The following is a 19,317-nucleotide window of genomic DNA, read 5'->3' as shown; positions in this document are numbered from 1 at the left end:
AAATTCTTATATAATCTTACAACTTCTCATCCCTAAGCATCCTACAGACAGGAAAGGATCCCCTTCATCCACCTATGGGATATGGCTACCACTTGGGTGACACACGGCAGCCATTAAGCTCCAGCTACCTCACTCCACAGCAGCCCAGAGTGATGAGTAGATTCCACAGTTTAATTAAAGGGAGAACTTTAAGAAGGCCAAACTGTATATTCATATAAGAGGGGGACTTATCCAGCACACTGGGGTCTACACCTCTTCCTTCCAACTGTTCCACTGGAACCTTACTGACCAAGCACTCAGAACCTTAGTATAATGTCTCATCCAAAGGGCTGCACCATGTAGAGCACAGTGCCTTGGTCACCACACTGGGGCACCGGTTGGGTCCAGATAGAAAGGCGCCTCCTACTGGTCCACCAACACCACACCACCAACACCAGCCAATCGTGTTTTCCTTGGTGGTCTCCCATCCCAGGACTCACTGGGGACAGCCTTCCTTAGTTTCTGAAATCGGAAGGGATCCAGCTACAAAGCAGCAAAGGAGAACTCTATACTAAAAGAATCCTGGCACTCAATTCGATAAAAAGAAAGAAATTATTTTGATTACAACGCTGAGGCCTCAATCATAATAATATCTTCCCAGGCACAGAGCGAGGTTATAAAGCAGAGAAGGCTTTTCTTATGTTTCACTAAATGTCATTTCCTTCTAAGACAAAAAGATATTGGATTGCCTTGTGCCGCCTGTGCTTCCTTGAGTCACTGTACGGGCTTGAAATGAAAGTGACATTTTTTAACGCTAGTTTTTCACTGCAACCTTTTTAAAGAGACGTTTACAGTTGTGGAGACTTCACATTAAAATGAGTCCGCATTCCAACTCTGGTGTAAAAAAAATACATCGGGGATTATCGGGTTTTGCTGCCAAAAGGGGGGGGGGGCGGGTTTGGGGGTAGAGGAAAAATCTCGCAGCCCCTAAAAAGCGGTGGTACTACAATATGAAATTTGATCGCGCCGTTCTTGAACTGAAACGACTAAAGCTCCCCGCTGAGGAGTACTGTTGTTTCAGATGTACACCGACACGCCCAGCACTTTTAACAACTGAATCAACTCGATATTCCAAAACACGGATTGCTATTGTTTCCCATTGCTTAGGCTGGTGACGTTCAAAACAGTCTTTAATATTCTTTGTCTTCCCCCCCCCTCTAGCGCTAAGCAATATCTAAACAGTTAGCAGAAGGTTTCATGTTCAGGGTGGCGGTGTGTATTGGAGGAGAGAGGGGGGCAGTTGTTAACTTTAGAGTTTAACTATTCAGTAAAAAAAAAGGCATCGCGGGCGCATCTTGGTTTGCCTTTATGTTAGAATGGATTGGATTAAATCCAAGATCAAGCAAGATAATTACTACCCCCCCCCCCCGTTGGAGTCCGCCGTTTGCATAAAAAGAAATTAAGCCTAGTGAGAGCAGACCGGCCACAACCTGGATATACATTGCGCGTCGACACAGTTGTTACAATAAAGAAGACAAATAACTCCACAATGCTCAAGTGAGCTGCAGGGGGAAATTACAGTAAAATAATAGGCAACAAGAGCAAAACGTGAACTCCCCCCCGCCGCCTTCTCTCCAATTTAGCATTCCTGAGATTCCTGCACAGCACACCTGCCTGTTCATTCAATTCTGTAACACTGCCATCACTGCACTCCTAGATACGCCAGTGAAGCATATGTTACAATGAAACCAATCGTTTTCCAGAAGACACGCACAGCGGCAAGGAAAGAAAAACCACTACAATCGTTGAAAGTTGCAATGCAAAGAGAAGCACAAGCAGCTGAATTCCTCCACATCATAAGACGGCATTATGAAGGTTTTACAGAGGTGGCTAAATAGAAGTCATAAGAAAAAGATTACTGTAATGTCTTACACAGGCGTTTCATTGCGCTGGCTTCACTTTCTCAGCTGCCGCCAGAAAGCAATGCAAGTAATAAAAAGAAGACAAATTGGAAAACTAATTATCTGCTTTTTTTACAAGAACGAAACATGATTTCAGTTGGGAACTACCGGGATACTACCAGCGTCTGTACGCACGGAGCATGTATCCATCTGAATTATTTCCGAGCACTTACCCTCGGGAGCAGAGAAATTATCGCAATCCGTGCGTTTTGATGAAGCGTGCCATCGAAAACCAGAAACGTGCGAATACCGCAAAGACCATTAACACAGGAAAAAAAATTCCTGACCTGCCACACACATACAGCTAGCTCGTCTCCATGGTTCGGGGCGAGATCTTCTCTCTCCTGCTTCTACTCAGGAGTACGAGGAAGCATGACGTCAGCGCCACTGTAGTTTTCCAGCGTCCGACTCCATTGGGTCTAGGCCAAAAAGGTGGGAATTTCATTGGAGAACTCTATTGTTAAACGGACCAATTAGAAGGGAAAGCTGGGTTACCTTGGTTACAAATGTTGTCAACCTACTGGAGTCCCATATATGAAGTAGGAAGACATAAGGTAATTAACTGGCGTCATGGTTAACACTGTATTTTGTAGCTACGTAACGTAGTCCATATGTGAAGTTTCGGTCTCCTATACTTATTAATAACTTATGCGCATACTGTATGTCTGTACTTTAAGAATTGAATATTTTTTCGCCTCTATATTGTATCTATATAGTACGTTTAAACAAGCGTGCAAACGGCGTTTGGAATATTCTCAATAGGTGTATTTCATTTCCTTCTTAGGATGAACATCGCTGCTGAAGTTATTTTTAATTTATTTGCGGGGGAAAAGAATTAGGAAATACTGAAGCATCTTTGTTTCACCTGAAGATGCAATTAATACCTTCAGATTTTAGGATGATCATTTGGGAAATTAATCCAATCTCCAATCCATACCGCCCCAAGATCGTGCGCTGTAAACCCAGGGTAAAACTAATGACAGCGATGCATGAAACTTTTTGGATGTTTTGTCGATGGTATTTCTTCCTTTTATGGAGTGGCACATTTTCTGCGGGCCAGACAGAGTGGTTAAATATGAATACCCCCCCCAACAGTGCGGTATCGTATGAGGTCCAAACAAGCTGTAGCATGCTTCATTGGTTACCAACCATTACTTTAAAAATGTGTTTTCGTTTTCGAACGCGTCCTTGTAAGTAATCCTTCTGTTACAACCCCTATGTTTTATTTTTTATTTATATTTATTCAAAACGAAACGAAAGCGATTCCACAATCAGTAATGGAGCAAAAGTGTATCTCCTCCCGTTCCTCTACATTAAAATTGATGTTAAAATATTCATTTATGAATTATTCATATTGTTGTAGGCTTCCTGATACAAGTACCTTGAATGATTGAGTGTCCAACTTAATCTCGTTCTTGATAAACAGTAAATAAAATACTGTTAACCATTTAAATTTAACGGAGGCTGTTTTCAAGGTGGCTGAAGCTTTTACTGTTACTTCTTCTTCACTTTTTCTTTGGCAAACGATGAACTGAAAGCCACCTGAAAATGATTAGCGTTTCTTTCAAGGGAATTAGATCTTAAAATTTTAAACGTGTAAGAAGGGTTTTAAATGCAGAATTCTCATTGTTATTGGGTACACGGTTGTGTAATGATTAGGCAGCAATATATGGATCAAGCAATCTCTAAGGGGCTCTTTTTAAACCTAACTGTGAAATGAAATGGAGGTCAAAAATCAATTCCAAATAAACCATGAAAAAGAATCTGATTGCAGCGACCTTTATATAAGAGTATATACTAACTGAAGTGGTTTGCCTGGAATACCCTTTCTTGTCTGGATCCAACTTGCTGCCTTCCTGCTTTACAAATGTAGAAATATATGTTTTCTGATGTGTTCTTATCATGTCTGAAGATCTGGTCTCAATTGTGACCCAAGCTTGGACATTATTCAGTGTCTGGGCATATTTTACATGTTGGTTAAAGAAGAATGAATGGCCTGAATATGCACTCATCCTCTACATGTGTGGTTCCTCATTGATAGGTTGAAGACTATAAGAAAACAGTGTATAGTCCATGATTGCAGTACATATAGTATATTATGTAAAAAAGATAGACTGAGAAGAGGGACCCTCAATTTTGAAAAATCCTTTAAAATCAATGCGGATAGGATTTTATGTGGTCTGTTCTGACTGTTAGACGGTAATTGTGATGGAGGGTCACCTGTCTGATGTTTCATGGTAAAAAATAGCAATTATATACAGCGACTGAGAGCTGTAGTGGTGTGTGCGCATGTGAATTTTCATTCTGCTCAGAGAGCTGCACATACTCCAGCATCGCTTATCTTGACTGACATGTCTGAATGGAATTATTAATTCAGTACAATATAGGAAACCTTCAAGATACTGCCATTTGGAGGGTATTTCATGCCAACGTTATTAAGTAAATAATCAAAGTATAGATTAATGTGCACATAAATGAATCATCCTACCACACTGATTACAATGCAATTTATAGATAATTAGTAATCGATAAATTGTCAAAAGAGGGATTTGTTTTTAAAAAGGGACTAGGAAAAGTACATTATGATACTTTATAGACTTAAAGGATTTCAGTATTTTACAACATGCAGCATTTTTTAAATTGCTTTATATGCAGAATTTCAAGATTAACACTATAATCTTCCTAGACTTTATGATATGATATCATATTATATTGCAAAATATCCAAAATAGATTTCCACTGCAAAACTTGATCAGTAAAATTAGTGTAAAAATCATGTTGTGTAATCATTAAAAATCAACTGCAATCTCACTTTACTGCCTTGAGGGAATGTTAAAAATATGTTGTTAGATGTATAGCTTTTAACATTAGATATAAAACACATCTGATTCTTTTTTTTCAGTTTGTAGACATAAACACTATGAGTGGCAGAGACCTTCGTATGTTTATCACTAATCATAGAGTAGAAGATATCGGTAAGTATTTAGTTTTTACTGCATACACATGGACCAATGATATCGGTAGCAGATGACCAAACATAAAAAATGTTTTTTTCATTGGAGTACAATACAAGTTTCAGTGTGAAAAAAATCAAAGTCTCAGGGGGAAATAAAATACTTGGTTATAGGAAAGAGCAGTGAAGGTTTAGTATTGAGCTGCATTGACTTACTCACAGAACAGCAAAGTCAGATTTCAAGGATTGGTTCAGTGTTTAGATCGACTAGTTCTTTTGTATCATCTTGTCAGCTTGCCTGTAGAGTCTTGCACTGATGAAAGTGCAGAAAAAATGTTAACTATTTTTAAGAACAATCATGACATATTTATTTAATCTCTGTCCAATTAATGTGAACCATCTCTGCAGTGCTCAGTCAACTGTGCCCTGCTAGTTGGCAAATCTCAGTCACAGTCAGCTAGTGACTTTACACAGCTTGCACTTGGATGAGCTGTTTGAGCTGCAAACTCTACATTAATATAAGCATGTTGTTCCAATATGCAGTTCTCGTTGACTTTTGATTTGCAGTAGTGTGTCTGAACACAATCTGAAAGGTGTACGTATAGCACATATATAGATATATATTACAGTATTCTACCAGTCTTGGACAAGCATTGGTAGTGTGAGTTGGACTGGTGTTCTAAAGATGCCAGTCCAACTCTGTTGTCCATCTGTATAGCCAGTATACAGTATAAAAGGTGGACAACAGCAGCTGAAAATACATAGGGACAAAACCATTCCAAAGCAAAGATGGACATTACATGAGCACAGCATTATACATAGGGCCAAATGTATCTAATATTCTAGCTTAGAGTTAACATTTAATTTGATATTTTATATAGTAATCTTAACATTTTATAAAGGTTCTTCTAATGGTTAAGACATGACTGCAACATATGTATTATTAACAACAACATTGTGGTTTTGATCAACAGATCATGAATACCCTAAAATTCAGTTTTTCATTTTAGTCTTTTAAAATCTCAGAATTGAATTACAACATTTCTGCAGCCTAACAATCCCAAGCAAGAGTTGGAATGTCTGATGGAAAAACAAATCCATTAGAATAGGAGAAAGAGGGGTATCAATAAAAAATGTAGATATAAAAAATAACTAAAAAGGGGATCAAGATGATGCACAATACACTCAAATATTTTCTCCCACAGTATTAATCTTATCAGTAGAAATATCGTAATAAAAGATGTGCGTTGCTCGTCCCAACCTACATGCATGATAATAATTCACAATTTTGCAGTTATAGACTTCAATCCATATTAGGTATGTGTCCTAAGGGAAGTTAATGTGGTGCAGTAGCTGTGTGTTTTTCTGCTTCATTGCCTTTCTTTCAGTTGTCACTCCTAAGAAGAATGTTTAAGATTAAAGATATTAATGACATCCTAGGAGTGCATAAAACCTGTTTCTTTCAGTATTTTATCATTGTTTATTTGAAATATTGGCATCTTAAAACTTAAAATATCTACAACAGTGAGCAAAGACCTTAATAGTACGATATATATATAAGAGAGTTAACCTTTTCAATTCACATTTTGGATGCATCGTCCTGAACTAAAATTGTGGTCATACTAACAGGACAGTAATGAGGAATACATGACCTCTTGCCAGTAAAGTTATGTAAAGAATGCCATTGTCTTCTGAAGCCTTTTTTTGTTTTGTTTTGGTTTTTGGTATTATTGGGTCTTTTTATCTTTGATCTCTCATTTTATCTTTTATCTGTTTTGTCTTTGAATAACATGTTTCCTTTCTTTTTCAGAAAGGCTGACACTCCGAATGAAGGATGGGCTGGGAAGTAAAAAATATAAACCAGTTGACTACCAGCAACTGCAGGCCATCACAGAAGCCAAAAGGTTTGCATCAGCAAACATAGAACTAAAGGTAAAAGCATGTGTGAGTTCAAAATAGTTTGACTGTGTGTGTGCTTCTGAATTGTAATCATAATTATAATAAATAATACAACTTCAATTATGAGTGCTTTCCAAGATAATCAAAAAAGCTGTACAATAGTGAATGGCATACACATAACAGAAGGGAAGAGATAAAATCACAGCCAACTAACTTGGTAAAACTAAATTATGCATTAAACGTTTTAGTATTAAAAATATTTTTTAAGCAAGATTTGGAAATGTGGATGTCGGCAGGGTTTCTAATGGATTTGGGGAGTGAGTTCCACCCATGTTGTGCTACACAGGAGAAAGCCCTGTCGCCTGTTCTGTGGAGGCTGATCTTTGGCAGAGTAAGACCACCTGAATCAGCATTTCTCAGATTAAGGGTTGGTCTGAACTCATACAGTAAATCTATAGAATAAGCTACAGCTAGACTAATCAGGACCATATACTTGAGCAGAGGAACCTTAAATTTTGTTCTTAATTTGTACACTTTCCAGATGATAGGAGTTATGTGCTGAAAAAATACCTTTATTTAGCTTTCAAACCCCAGAATTCTGGATATACAGCAGCCAATGTAGAATCTTACTGTAGTCTTGATTAAATAAAGGCATGTACAGTATACAGTAAATATTTCTGCATCGGTTGAAGGCCAACTTTGGAACACTAATGTTGGAAGCCTATGAACATCTCCTCTGTCTTGTCACAATTTAGGTTTAGGTTCTGTTGTCTCAAAAGACTTAATATCGGCAACTTAACTTCAGATAAACAGAATCTATAAAGTACAGAAACCACAAACGTGTCTGATTTGATCTGAAAGTAAATGTGGACTACCATGTTGTTTGTTTAAAGACAAAACATGATAATAAGGGTATACAAACTATTTTTTTCTATTTGGACAACCCACAGACATTTTGCACTGTAGAATTAGTGAAAGATTCACAGCTGGTCATGTTGTTGATTATCAGGCCTGCCTGATAGCCTGGACCCACAACAAAATTATGTTATGTCTGTGCTGAAATTAAAGCAAAATCACTGAGATTTTCTCGAATGCTTGCAGAGTGCTGTCATACATCTTTAGTAAACATGTTGACATGGCGATACCCATAATGACAGATGTCCTCACATGCAGAGATGCCTATGCACACCTAACTGTGCAGATTGCATATGAATATACAATGACACAGAGAGAAGGAGGTTGACCTAGACATTGTATTTTCAGTGGCTAAGTTCATTGTACCATTTTTAATTTATTGCTGACTGCAAACACAGAGTGTTCTGCAGCTTTTAGTCTCTCCTTTCTTTGAATACATAAATTTAACTCAAAACTTCCTTCTTACTACTTCAGAAGTAGTAGACATGCATCATATGAACAGACACGTTATTTAAGTGTCTCTTTCTTTATTTCATACTTTTACTTGAATACATCAGTTAACTGATAGTTTTGCTGATACATTTCTCCTTAAGTCTTTATTCTAAATTCTAAATTCGAATGAATTTGTAAATATTCATTAATGCATATCTTTTAAAGCAATGTGAATGCATCTGGTCATGTGAAAAATGCATTATGTAGATTTCCTTTGAGAGTACAAAAGAAAACCCTTATGTTTTCATACCTTCTTCAAATTAATCAAGACTGTAACTCAAAATATATGTGTAGAATTAATAAGCCAAGCCATATTCCCTCTTTGTTGTTCAAATCTATTAAGGTTGTAGAAGTCTGTGATAATGAATACTTTGCAAGTACTATAGCAGAAGAGCTCTTAACAAAGTAAAGCAATTAAAATCTAATCAAATAAACAATAAAGCCAGACTTTAAAGCTCTGATGAAACTGGGATTTGGAGTGTAATGAATACAGTAATGCATTTTAACCAGTGAGTGATACCATATTTGGGAATTTACAAAATCAAGTCAAATGCAAAGCCCAAAGACAAAGCCGACGAAGCTGGAGAAAGGACGTGTAATGATTAATTTGCCTTATCTTTTTTTGTATCTTCACATATACTTCATATTTATATATGTTCTTTTTAAAAATCCATTAGGAGGAGTTTATATAAAAGGGCTGATACTGTGACAAATTAAAAATGTATGATCAAATCTATAATTTATACAAAATATATGCGTGTTTATTTGTACAGCAACAATTTCTAAATAGGATTGTAAATTGAACATGTCGTAAAAAGGAACATAAAAACTACACATCATTAAATGTTCATGGATCTGTAGAGGGTTAACTATGAACAACTTTGAAGCAGTTTGAAGCCTTGGGTCTCTCATTCTATATCATATCACTTTGTGATGTTAACCCCGGGGCAGAGAGGATTATGGTTGTAGACCTGCAGTTTTACTAATTGGTAAAATGCAGCAGTAGCAGCATTTTATTGCCTCATTAGTGTTTCCAATGGCTTACTGCAACTCAGCACTCTGCTTGGGCAAGATAAGACAGGTTATGTATGGATATACCTCACTTGCCTGAATGCCATCCCTGCTTTCAGTCTTTTATGATAATGCAAAAATTAACATGGGAGTCTGTAGGGTTTGATAAACTGCACATTCTAATTAACTAACCAGGTTGCCGATTCCCTTGGATCTCTGATGGAACAGCCTTATGAACTTGATGGATCAACTTACTGCTAAAATCTTGATAATCTTAACAGTTTACGGGGGCTGCTCATGTATTTATCCTGTTTTGTGTGTTCCAAACTTAACAAAACAAATTCAGAAGTGTTTTTTTTACCATATACATTGAAGTTTAAAATATTGTTTGTTTTGATCAAATCTAATTACCTAATATATAATTTTCTGTATTCTGGTGAATTTGTTATGTATCTACACCAGTGATAGAGTACCAGATGCTCTTCTTCAATACTTGGCTCCACCAGGGAAGATTTTAAAATCAAATTAAGCACGCTGATATGAAATAAAACAAAAGGGTAAAAGTAAAGAAGATATCAAACAAATGCCCTGATCTCTTTATGGTTCACCAATAAATATGTTAAAGCTACATTACACTTGGTTTAAATGACAATTTCAATTTTAAAATATGATATCATTTTTAGTGTTCTGCAATGTGTGGGATCACATTTATTCCTAGATATTACCATCAATTTAACACAAGTCTCCTTGAGCTCAGAGAGCGGTTGTAAATTGTAGTTTGTAAAAGCTTAAAGATCACTTTTTAATGGCCCATCTAAAAGTGAAAGCACAAAGCAATAATTAAATGTTAGTGATTTATATAATATTTATTTATGTTGCAGGCACACAGAAACAATGCAGTATTACTTTTAGCATTATTGCAGTCATTTTGTTTTAAATTTAACCTGTATTTTTCAGATTCACAAAACATTACAAGCTGCAAGGATGACCAAGGAAAACACAGTTACAAGGCAACATCGACAGGTCTGGTGCAAAGAATATGCCAGGTTAATGAAGGCAGGGTAAGATTTAATATGATGTCTAAATATATACCAATAATCTAGAACTGTATTCCAAAGAAAACCACAGAGATTCATAAACAAGACTACGTAACCCAGATTATAGATGGATCGAGTATGAAACCAACAGCTATTTATTTTCCTGATTGTTTTCCCTGCCCACAGAGAGCACCCTGAGGACTGTGCTATGAATTCAGTGGCTACTGCAGTACCCTTCATGAATATTGTTTTTAAGACCAATTGCTGCTCACATTGAGGGAAAAAAGTTCAACTGGCCTTGTTCTTATTTTGTTTTCCAAAATATGAAGGGCATTGATAGCTGTGGGTTATTGTTACAGACTATACTTGTTCTCTGGATAACAATTTTACCTTTTTGCTTCAAGGTTAATGCTATACAGAGGCACCAAAGTCCCATACTAGATTTGTTTTCTCCACAGCAGACAGGATTGTAAAAAATATGTATGAATAAAATGTAAGATACTAGTTGAATTAATAAGCTTGGCAGAGTGGACACTCTTTATCTTATTTTATTATCCTTTTGGCTATTTTAATTTAAATAGACTGAGATGCAAAATTTTCTGTGATTTTATCTTTACATACAAGTTTAACAGTGGTAACAGGCTTCAAATAAAGGGTGGGTGTGCATTGTGTGCACTGGTGGGCAACCTGGTCCTGGAGTTCTGGGATATGTCTAGTTTTAGAGTCACCTTTCCATTAGCACCTAATGAAGAGCAAACAAACCTAACTGATTTGAGTCCTGTTTTGTGAGTTCAATTAAGCTATTAAGGTCTGAGATGGAATGAAAACCAGAATCAAACCTGGCATTCAAGAAGTAGGGTTACCTACCCTTACGATATTATATATTGTATACAGTAGCACCTTACAATGTGTTTTCTACAGAATCAACAGAGTATTCAAAATGCTCACTAAAATCGCATTAGTAAAGCTTTCATTTCAATAGGTTTGTGCTGAAAACTGTTTTCAAAGCAAACCACAACTAGAGCAAATATTTTGACTATAGTCATAGCAGATGGGACATCATGGAGAACTCAAATGGATGTATTATTTATTTTCTGCAAAGAGACATGTAAGTTGCAATTTAGCATTCAACGACTGCTAAATGACAGGAACTGTATTTGTGAATGTATGCACAAGTTTTATTCATCTCATTTTATGTGACTGTTCAGGTGCTCACTGTTGTATTGTATAGCTACGTGGCATTATAAATGCCTGCCATTCTTCTTCCTCTTTTATTCCATTTTTGTAGTTAGGAAACTCAAATTTTGCGCAGACCCAGTGATTACCTTTCAATGTGCACTTCCCCAGAGCCCTGGTTATAGTGAGTGACAATTACAAACCATAATGCGTAGCTTCCATTAGGCGTTCCCCTGATGATATGATTAAATTATCCTTATTTCAAGCCATCTAACAATGGAGCCATCTAAGCGTATGCCGATAAAAGCTCATAAACTGTCTTGAAAGATTATGTAAAAATTAATTTTCACTGTCCACTGGAGATAACAAGATGTCCACCAACGGTGATAAGAATGTCAGAGTAGTAGAGCAATCTCTTTAAAATATCCCATTAGAAAGAACTGTGCTCTAATTGTTTGCATTCAGTTTGTTAAATAGGCTTTGTATCCCTGTGTTCCTATGGTCATTTCAGTCTCTTTATACCTGTTTTACTTATTAAATCATGACTTTCACTGTCTTTAAATGGACAGAGTCTAAATGTTTCTGTATAGCTTAAGATTCTAAGCCAACAATATCTTTTGAGTTGCGTTATTATGTCTGGGTAGTAACTGACTATGAAACCGCTGAATGACACAATTATAACACCAATTATACTAATTATACTATGGCACTGATTAATACTATTATCATATGAGTCACACATTGTGTAATTATACCAGGTAAGCAACTGCGATGTGTTACACCAAATTTAGTGTTGTGCCTCATTACTGATGGATGCCACATATCCAAAGTAAGGTGTTTGTTGCAGTGTCAGTTTGTATTGTGATCACTCTGTTCACCAAGGTTTTGTTTTCTACAAAGCAGTACATTGTCAGTAATAATGAGAAAGTAATTTAAATAGGTGTATAATAACAAGGAAAATCAGAGCGTGATGAAAGCAGGAATTTCTTTGAGTGTAGCAAATGCAAACCTTCCACTTAACGAATATGCATTCTATTCATCGTTGCTTTTTTTGGTATTTAAGGCAAAGGCTCGATTTGGAGATTCAAAAGTTCCTGGACGAAGAAGGAATAAATAATGACTTCTTATTCCAAATGAAGGACAACGGTACTGTATCCTCCATTATCAGTTTACTTCTACATAGTATTATTTATTTCTTCTCTGTTACAATACTAAAACACTGTGACACCGTGTCTTTGCTGACAGAGCTACAGTTGGAGAAGGAGAGATCATTATTCAGGGCTGATACAGTGGATCCCATCTGGCAACTAAAGGATGATTTACGCTCCAGACTGTCTGAAATGTGCTCTTATACCTCACAGCACCCCCTAAAGACACAGTCGATTCAATGTGACCTAATACTTGAGCAGGTACTAACATGCTTTTCTGTTCTTCCTTTTGATGTACAATAACATTTCCAAGTCTATCTACAGAAAGTGAATATCATGGTAATTTCTTATGGCACTTATTTTATGTTATTTGTTGTATTGGATGATTTGTTTGAGGTAACAAAGCCATTTTAATTGAATACACATTTAAAACACACAACAGGGTTTAAATAAGATGAAATACATAATCCTCATAATAAACACCCTCAAACTATCCTCATTGGTGAGCATTTACCAGACTAAGATTGCAGCCCATAATTTCAGAAGAAATATTTCAGATTAACAGTGATCTCTCCTTTAAATTATGTAATTGTTCATCAACTCTTGTATTTATTGGTCTATTTAGGTCAGGGGGGTCTCTAAACATACCAAGATTGTGAAGCTTCTTCAGTAGAATTTATTTTTTTAAACCATTTTGTCTGGTTCAAATTAAATGTAATCAACACATTTGTTTCTTGTAATTCACATTTTACCTTTATTTTAAAGCATTGTAGAATAAAACAATCAAGCAAAATACACAGATATACACAAAGTAATTAAACGGAACTAAATTCTAAATTTGTTGTAATAGTATAAAGTAGCTACATCATTGAATTATAAATATAAGGGGCTGCTATTTGTTAACTAGAACATTCAGATACATATTTTTATTGGAGAAAAAAGTAATGTTCCTCAGTGGTAATTTGCATATAAAAAATGCAACCTCTTATTAAATCAGCAAAAATTAATTAGTAAAACAAATTCTCACTTACAGTACGTTTCTATATCTGCATTCTGCATGCCTTTGTCATTCTGTATTTAAGCACTGTATTATGAGTTTCAGATATTCTTTCAATATCAAAAACCTGTAGCATGAGCTTCTGTACCAAAACCAAAAAAACAAATACCCAACAACTTTACTGAATAGTATAGAATACTGAACTGAAAATAGTGTAGACACTGAAAAACACAATAAAAATTAGCTCTTTTTCAGATATACAGGCTACCTATCTTGACTTGGATGAAAAAGCCAGAGCATTACAGTATATATTTCTTTCCTTTTTTTAGTGTTGTAGCACTGTTGCTGCACTCAAAGTTTAGGTTTCTCTTGATTGCTATATATCTTACTGTAGTGGGTTTGTTATATTTAAAATCCAGTACCGATGGAGTAAGTTACACGGTTTCAGTGAAGTGAGGCAAAATGTCTTTGAAAGTGGGCCAGCACTTTAGATGAATAGAAATGTTCTTTGAGTCACTTACTTCTTACTTTTGAGCAAATGTATGAGTCATCTATTGGCAGATTTCCGTCATTCCTAACACTTTCATGAATGCTTTACTTTAGTGAGTGAAACAAATCCATTTAGTTCCTTTCAACCTGAGAGCTATTGCAAATTATATTTATTCTTCTGTCTTTTTGTACTTAATTGTATGATAGCGACCTGACTATAAAGCCAGACAAAGATGAAGTATGTGGTCTATATAAATAATAATTAATAGCATAATAGCTGTATACATTTATATGTGTATTAAATCAATATACATGGAAAAAGTAATAGATTCCTTTGAAATGCAGCAAATTAATGCCAGAAAATGCCAGCCTCGACTGCAGTTACAGAAACAAATGGAAATTCACACATTTCAACTTGTCAAAGAAGTATAGTTGAGTACCACATTAAAGGATATTATGTCATACTTATACCTAATTTTCATCTTTAAGGCAGTTATGCTGTATATATATGTACAGTATTTAGTGGTGGCCCACTATTAATTATTGCAAACTATTGTGTGTGTAAAACATAGTCACTTTAATGCAAAACAAAGAACTGGAATAAAGTGTTGTATCATATTGGAAATGGAACTATATGTGTAATGTATCTAGTTGAATAATTCTCATTTTAATCATATAATGCTTTCACAATTAGAAAGCCTAATGAACAACAGTGGTATATGAAAATACATGAGGAAATTTATTAGTGACAAAATAACTGTGTAGCTTATGTGATATTGCATCATTGTAGGATAATGATGCAATATCACACAATTTAAAAGCATTAATATGCATTCTTCTGTAAAGATAAAAATTATTTTGATATTTCTCAATTTGATGTTTCTAAATAAAACCATAAAACAATAAAAGGCACTAATTTCTGCAATTACATCCTGACCTCCTTTATATTTTATCGATTTGTATATTATAATCGTATTTAGAAGTTATGTGACTACAACAGATCAGACGTTTAACTATTAAGTCCTGCATCAGAAAACTTGATCAAGAAGGTCCTGCTATTGCAAACCGTATCGAATATTTTGTGGAATGTAAAGTGGAAAATAATTTGCTAAAAAAAATCAATTTAAATATCTTCATAGGGTGGCATTTAATTTTTCTCAGGATCATTTTCTTCTCTCTAAATTTTATGGCATTCAGTTTTATTTTAACTGTTTCTTGCTTATCTAGTCTCACAAAAATGTCAACAACTGTTCTGATAATATGACAGTTATTTCAATAATAGTTCAAACCGCATGATGAGAAGATTGTTTGATTTTATCATTCCATAAAAAGTCAATATCTATTTTTGATCCCTTAATTATTTCTTCTCCCTTAAGTAGAACTAAAATGTCACATTTGTCCTTTCATTTCTGTTTCATCTTCCTGAAAAGCTAATATCAGGACATATATGTGCCATTTATTGTCATCAGAAAGATAATACCTTTTCCTCCAGTAGATATATCTAGAAATTAGCAATATATAAGTCTGCATGTCCTGCTCCTTATTTATAAATAATGCAGTGTATTATTTCATTCCAGATGTTCATTTTAGTAATTCCAATAAAATAAAGCCAAAGTATTTCACTGTGTGTAAAGGATTACTTCTCAGGGGCAATGTTCAGAATCATATTTAAGCCTAAAAGGGAAAACTGACTTTCTAGTGTGTTCATTCAAAGATAAGGTCTTCTGTAACTAATAAAATGTTGGCTTTTTAACAGATTTAAAAGCAACACCAGAGCAGACTTTACATCTTAAAATCTGTTCTTGGGTTGCTGGCCTTGATCAATTAAAGAAGGGAATAAAACCCTCATTGCTTTTGCTGTTTTGGCAGTTTGGTTCCTTCTGTGATGTAAAGCGGTCATGGTCTTTAATCCTCTTGGGACCTGACCTTGCAAAGCCTTTATATAATCAGAAACTGAGATCACTAGAACACCGAAGTTGCATTTACCCGCACGAAAAAGGGAATCAATTTATTATAATATACATTTACTGTAAATATCTCTGTATGATGTCAGGCTTGCCCAATACATTGCAGCATATGGATAGGTCACATTAATGTTGACAGACTGTTGGATACTATAAGTACACTCCAGTCAGCCTTTGTTCAGTTTTCTAAGGTTAAACATTCACACTTGTTCAGCACATTTAGGTAACACTTCAGTATGTAGCTTGGAATAAACTTGCTTCACAAACTAAATCATATTTCATACTGAAGCTCAGCACACTGAGACTGAAACTGTGATTCCCAAGCGTTTGATTATTTTTGTATAATGCCTCATATGAATATTTGGATATATTGATTTCATATATAAAGTGTCCAAAATAGTCTGTAGACAGAGCTTAAGAATTTCACCACAAAAAGGTCTAAAGAAGGTATTCAATAGAAATTACCTTGTACTGTGCTAATTCCAATAGTTTAGTCAAATATTTACCCCAGTGCTATTTCAGCAATAACCCAATGCGAAGTGGGTGCATTTTATGAGTGAGAACTAGGTAGATATTAGTAGTTCAGGTACTGTACTGTAGGTAGCTGCGTCAGCATGCATAGTCTGCAAAGGAACTAGTAATAGGTTTATTCCATGCTGAAAAGAGAAGAGAGAAAATGCAACGTTTCAAGTGTGAAGCCTTCTTCAGGTGTGTTTGTCTCTCACCAACACAGTCCTATTTTTATGTGCCTTTTGTGTTTCTTAGGATTCATAATGCAATGTTTTAGTCCCCACAGGAGGGTAAACTCAGTGTTTGCTGATAGTGCTTAGTGCATTAGCGCAGAGTCAGTCTATGAGCAGCAGCCTTGCTGAATGACAGGACCCGAAATCCACAAAACCCCTCACAATTCCTGCTCAAGAACAAGATGCCAGTCAGGTCTTCAAGCCAGAGTCAGTGAATATCCTAGCTGGAATATCCTAGCTTGACACATCCTCCAGCTTATTTGACTCATGCCGTCAAACCTGGGCAAAGGTTTTTAGCGTGGTTGTGTTTTGAAATACAGAATTAGGCTTTTAACATGGAAAAAGAAAGCCTCCAGTGGAGTAAAATTGTGTGAAAGTCATCTTGTATTTCTAAACACAAGCATGGTATGAACATATATACAGTATAGTGTGTTTCTCTGTTCTTCCAAAGTTAAAAAAGATAGCTACTGTTCTGCTTCTGAAATTGCTCTTTATGTTACTTTTCCCCAGGTAAAATGTTTGTAATTTTTTTGTAGTAGCATGTTTATCATAATTCCTGTTTGTCTGGTGTAAATACATGACAGAGATTTGTCCTGCAGGTGCAGGTTGTGCAAGAATGTAGACAGGTGGGAATGCTCCTATATTCTGATCATGCAATATTTTTCTGTAGGTGGAATATGTAAAAAAGCAGCAGAAAGACATTATAGAAAAACTTGATTTAGAGTGCCTGTCTGTGGAAGAAGAGATCAGTGCGACCAGAACACAGGTAATAATTACAGGACTCAAGGTTACCTAGAAAGATGTTGAGATGATTTCTGTCATCGCTATTAAATTAATTCACTTCTGTTTACTCGTTCACTTCTTTAGGCATGGCTTTCTTCAACAGAAGAGATTCGAAGTAGTTTGCAGCAGATTCCAGAGGAAGTGTTAAACTTAGAATGCCCATACCCTGATCTTAAAGAGTCTTTGCTGAAAGAATTCCAGAGCCTTGATGAAAAATACAGTTCCAGGTTACAAAACATCACTGAACGGCTGAATGGATTGGACAGGTTTGACTTCCATTTTGACGATATTTTGACTTTTAGTGGGACGATATTAGTTCAGCTGTATTGTTGGATTCACTGATAGCTCATGGTTTCAGTTTTGTAAGCTTTGCGTAATCATGTTTACAGTTTTAAATGTGATGATTTTTTTAAATCTAGAATTGTCAATTATTTTTTGTTATTTTATAGCAATCTGGAATCACTGATAGCGTTTTTCACACTTAATCCTCCAACTCCCCAGCTTCAGGGGGGTTTGGTGGCAAGGTGCATTACAGGCCTGTGAGGGGCCAGGAAGCCACTGTCCTTGCTGTGTCCCGGGAGAATCCTAGCCTGCCCTACTTCAGGTGCCAACTGTGTGTAACCACTAGCCCAATCACAGTGGACTAGGGGCATGGGCTAGGGCCGAACCTAAAACACCCAGATTATAGAGTTCAACCTGCACTCTGAACACACCTTCCACTTGAAGCTTTAAACCACCTGTGAGGCCCAAATGAGATTTTGATCTTAACTGTTCGTGGTGACCTAAGCACCCCAGTTTCTTGAAGACATATTTAGAAATGATTTTTTCTTTCTTTTTCTGGAAGGATTTCTGCTTTGAGGAATCAGTAGGATCATGTGGATTTTCTGATATAGCTTTAATGTTAATTTTGGAGATATGACTTAGATATAAATCTGTCTTCAAACTATTATAATAATAATAATAATAATAATAATAATAATTGCTTACACTTATATAGCGCTTTTCTGGACACTCCACTCAATGCGCTTTACAGGTAATGGGGACTCCCCTCCACCACCACCAATGTGCAGCATCCACCTGGATGATGCGACGGCAGCCATAGTGCGCCAGAACGCTCACCACACATCAGCTATCAGTGGGGAGGAGAGCAGAGTAATGTAGCCAATTCATAGAGGGGGATTATTAGGAGGCCATGATTAGTAAGGGCCAATTGGAAATTTTGGCCAGGACACCGGGGTTACACCCCTACTCTTTTCGAGAAGCACCCTGGGATTTTTAATGACCACAGAGAGTCAGGACCTCGGTTTACTTTTGTATGTTTTCTATTTAATGTTCAATACCTTCAATTTTGTTTCAGGTGCTGTGGATGGAGTGAAACAGATCACCTGATATTTCAGAGTATTGTGGACCAATATCCACATGATATGAAAGACAGAAGAGTCTTATACATGGATATGTTGCATAGACTTTTTCCTCACAAATCAAGGCAAGAGCTGGTAAGTTTCAGTACCTTCTTTAAGTATGATAATTTGCTGAGTGTCCATTATTTGAACTGGGTGAAACCTCAGCTCATTATGCTATGAATGATGTCCAGTACTACATACAATTGGAGTGTGAGCTGTAGGATTTCCAGTCTCACCCTGTGCAAACAGGTTTCTCCTCTGGCTGATATGCCACATCTTAGCTGTTGCTATGACAACAGAAAAAGTATCTTTCTCCTTCTTAAAGACCTGGCTTTATAATATCAACTGAAACTACATGGCATACTCT

The 19,317-nt window shown here is 36.0% G+C and overlaps 2 protein-coding genes across 5 annotated transcripts in view; one reads left to right on the top strand and one right to left on the bottom strand.

Moving 5' to 3' along the window:
* pkp4 (plakophilin 4) overlaps window positions 1–2,334 on the bottom strand; it is an 84,486-nt gene extending 82,152 nt beyond the window's left edge. The window contains exon 1 of one of the 2 annotated variants that reach the window (XM_069196933.1): window positions 2,228–2,334. In XM_069196933.1, the coding sequence (XP_069053034.1) occupies window positions 2,228–2,240 (13 nt within the window). In that variant the 5' untranslated portion in view covers window positions 2,241–2,334. Of the gene's footprint in view, window positions 1–2,113; window positions 2,208–2,227 lie in introns of those variants that run through there. The other variant, XM_069196935.1, reaches the window with a different exon arrangement.
* A 7-nt stretch (window positions 2,335–2,341) lies between these two features.
* Window positions 2,342–19,317, top strand: part of LOC102699039 (coiled-coil domain-containing protein 148) — a 42,248-nt gene continuing 25,272 nt past the window's right edge. Inside the window, exons 1-9 of one of the 3 annotated variants that reach the window (XM_006636469.3) lie at window positions 2,342–2,494; window positions 4,843–4,915; window positions 6,704–6,825; window positions 10,168–10,271; window positions 12,487–12,569; window positions 12,669–12,832; window positions 17,435–17,530; window positions 17,632–17,813; window positions 18,905–19,043. In XM_006636469.3, coding sequence (XP_006636532.3) covers window positions 2,447–2,494; window positions 4,843–4,915; window positions 6,704–6,825; window positions 10,168–10,271; window positions 12,487–12,569; window positions 12,669–12,832; window positions 17,435–17,530; window positions 17,632–17,813; window positions 18,905–19,043 — 1,011 coding nt within the window. In that variant the 5' untranslated portion in view covers window positions 2,342–2,446. Of the gene's footprint in view, window positions 2,495–4,842; window positions 4,916–6,703; window positions 6,826–10,167; window positions 10,272–12,486; window positions 12,570–12,668; window positions 12,833–17,434; window positions 17,531–17,631; window positions 17,814–18,904; window positions 19,044–19,317 lie in introns of those variants that run through there. The other 2 variants (XM_015358753.2, XM_015358752.2) reach the window with 2 other exon arrangements.

Source organism: Lepisosteus oculatus, chromosome 12, assembly GCF_040954835.1.
Source record: "Lepisosteus oculatus isolate fLepOcu1 chromosome 12, fLepOcu1.hap2, whole genome shotgun sequence".
Lineage (NCBI taxonomy): Eukaryota > Metazoa > Chordata > Actinopteri > Semionotiformes > Lepisosteidae > Lepisosteus > Lepisosteus oculatus.
Note: the sequence above shows the minus strand (reverse complement) of the source record. Positions and strands in the feature narration are given on the sequence as shown.